This window comes from Trachymyrmex cornetzi, unplaced genomic scaffold (genome assembly GCF_001594075.2).
Source record: "Trachymyrmex cornetzi isolate Tcor2-1 unplaced genomic scaffold, Tcor1.1 C3879070, whole genome shotgun sequence".
NCBI lineage: Eukaryota > Metazoa > Arthropoda > Insecta > Hymenoptera > Formicidae > Trachymyrmex > Trachymyrmex cornetzi.
The window spans coordinates 1-1,186 of record NW_017295024.1 but is presented as its reverse complement, the minus strand read 5'-3'; the positions used below and the strand labels follow the sequence as shown (position 1 = coordinate 1,186).

Below are 1,186 nucleotides of genomic sequence, written 5' to 3'. Positions count from 1 at the left end.
CTTACGTTTAAGATCAACTTCCAATTTGATATCGAAGTTACAAGACTCTTTATGTTGCAAATACGGAAACGGTTCTGGATCTTGGGCCATATTTGGTACTTTGAAAGCGTCTAGAGCTTCCATCGTAACGATCCATGGAGAAATTGTCGTGCCCAAATTCTTTGAACCAAATGGTCCCAATGGCACATACTCCCATTTCTGAATGTCCCTTGCTATGCAAAACAGAAAGAAAAATAAAAAATCATAATAACAATTTAAATTAATTAAAGTTCTTTTAATTATATATATCTCGTACCGCTCCAATCATTCATCAAGACCATTCCAAAAATATGTTCATACGCTTTAGAAGCTGGAACAGTATCACCCAGGTTTGTAGATGGACCGACAAAGAAAGCAACTTCGAGCTCGAAATCCATTAATCTGCAGGGCCCAAAAACAGGTGCTGCACCTTCAACCGGAAGTGTTTGACCATACGGTCGTCTTATGGGTGTGCCTGACACAACAATGGAACTTGCTCTTCCGTGATAGCCCACTGGTAAATATTTCCTATATACATAAATGTTTTATCCTACAATACAAGTAATTTTTAAAATACAAGCATAAAAGTAATATCAATAAGAAAATTACCAATTTGGCATCAGTGGATTTTCTTTCCCACGAAACATAATACCGACATTTGTAGCATGATTAAGAGAAGAATAAAAATCCGTGTAATCTCCGATTTTGGCTGGTAAATGCATTATAGCATCTTTCTGGGCGACAAAAATTCTAAAAAGATGTTACGCAGAGATTATAATACGATTTTAAAAAATCTCAATTTTTTATATTAAATTTCGTTTGTTGATTTCTCACTTAGAGCGGATTTTAGGATCTTGAAAAGTATGATTACTGGCAGACAGCAGCTCTTGAAGTTTAGATCTTGCTTCTAGCCATGCTGGCCTTCCGAGAGACATAAAATCGTTTAAACAATCACGACGAAACACATCTTGCTTACTTTCCAACAATGGTCCATCGAAATAATTTGCGATAGCATTTAAATTCAAAATTTGATCACCAATTGCAACTCCAATTTTTTTGTCTGGCTAAAATATTTTAAATAAATATTATTTATATTATATCTATCTTCTATTATATAATAATATATAGCTGTTATATAATTAATAAAGTATTATTATAAAAATTTTGT

The 1,186-nt window shown here is 33.3% G+C and overlaps 1 protein-coding gene across 1 annotated transcript; it reads right to left on the bottom strand.

Annotated features, from left to right (window-relative positions):
• Positions 1–6: 6 nt before the first annotated feature.
• LOC108762039 (fumarylacetoacetase) lies at positions 7–1,082 on the bottom strand (the record flags this gene model as incomplete). Its single annotated transcript, XM_018508869.1, has 4 exons — positions 7–212; positions 296–546; positions 628–768; positions 853–1,082. Coding segments are annotated over 4 exons (828 nt in total), but the record flags the coding sequence as incomplete, so codon positions are not given.
• Between the last annotated feature and the right edge of the window lie 104 nt (positions 1,083–1,186).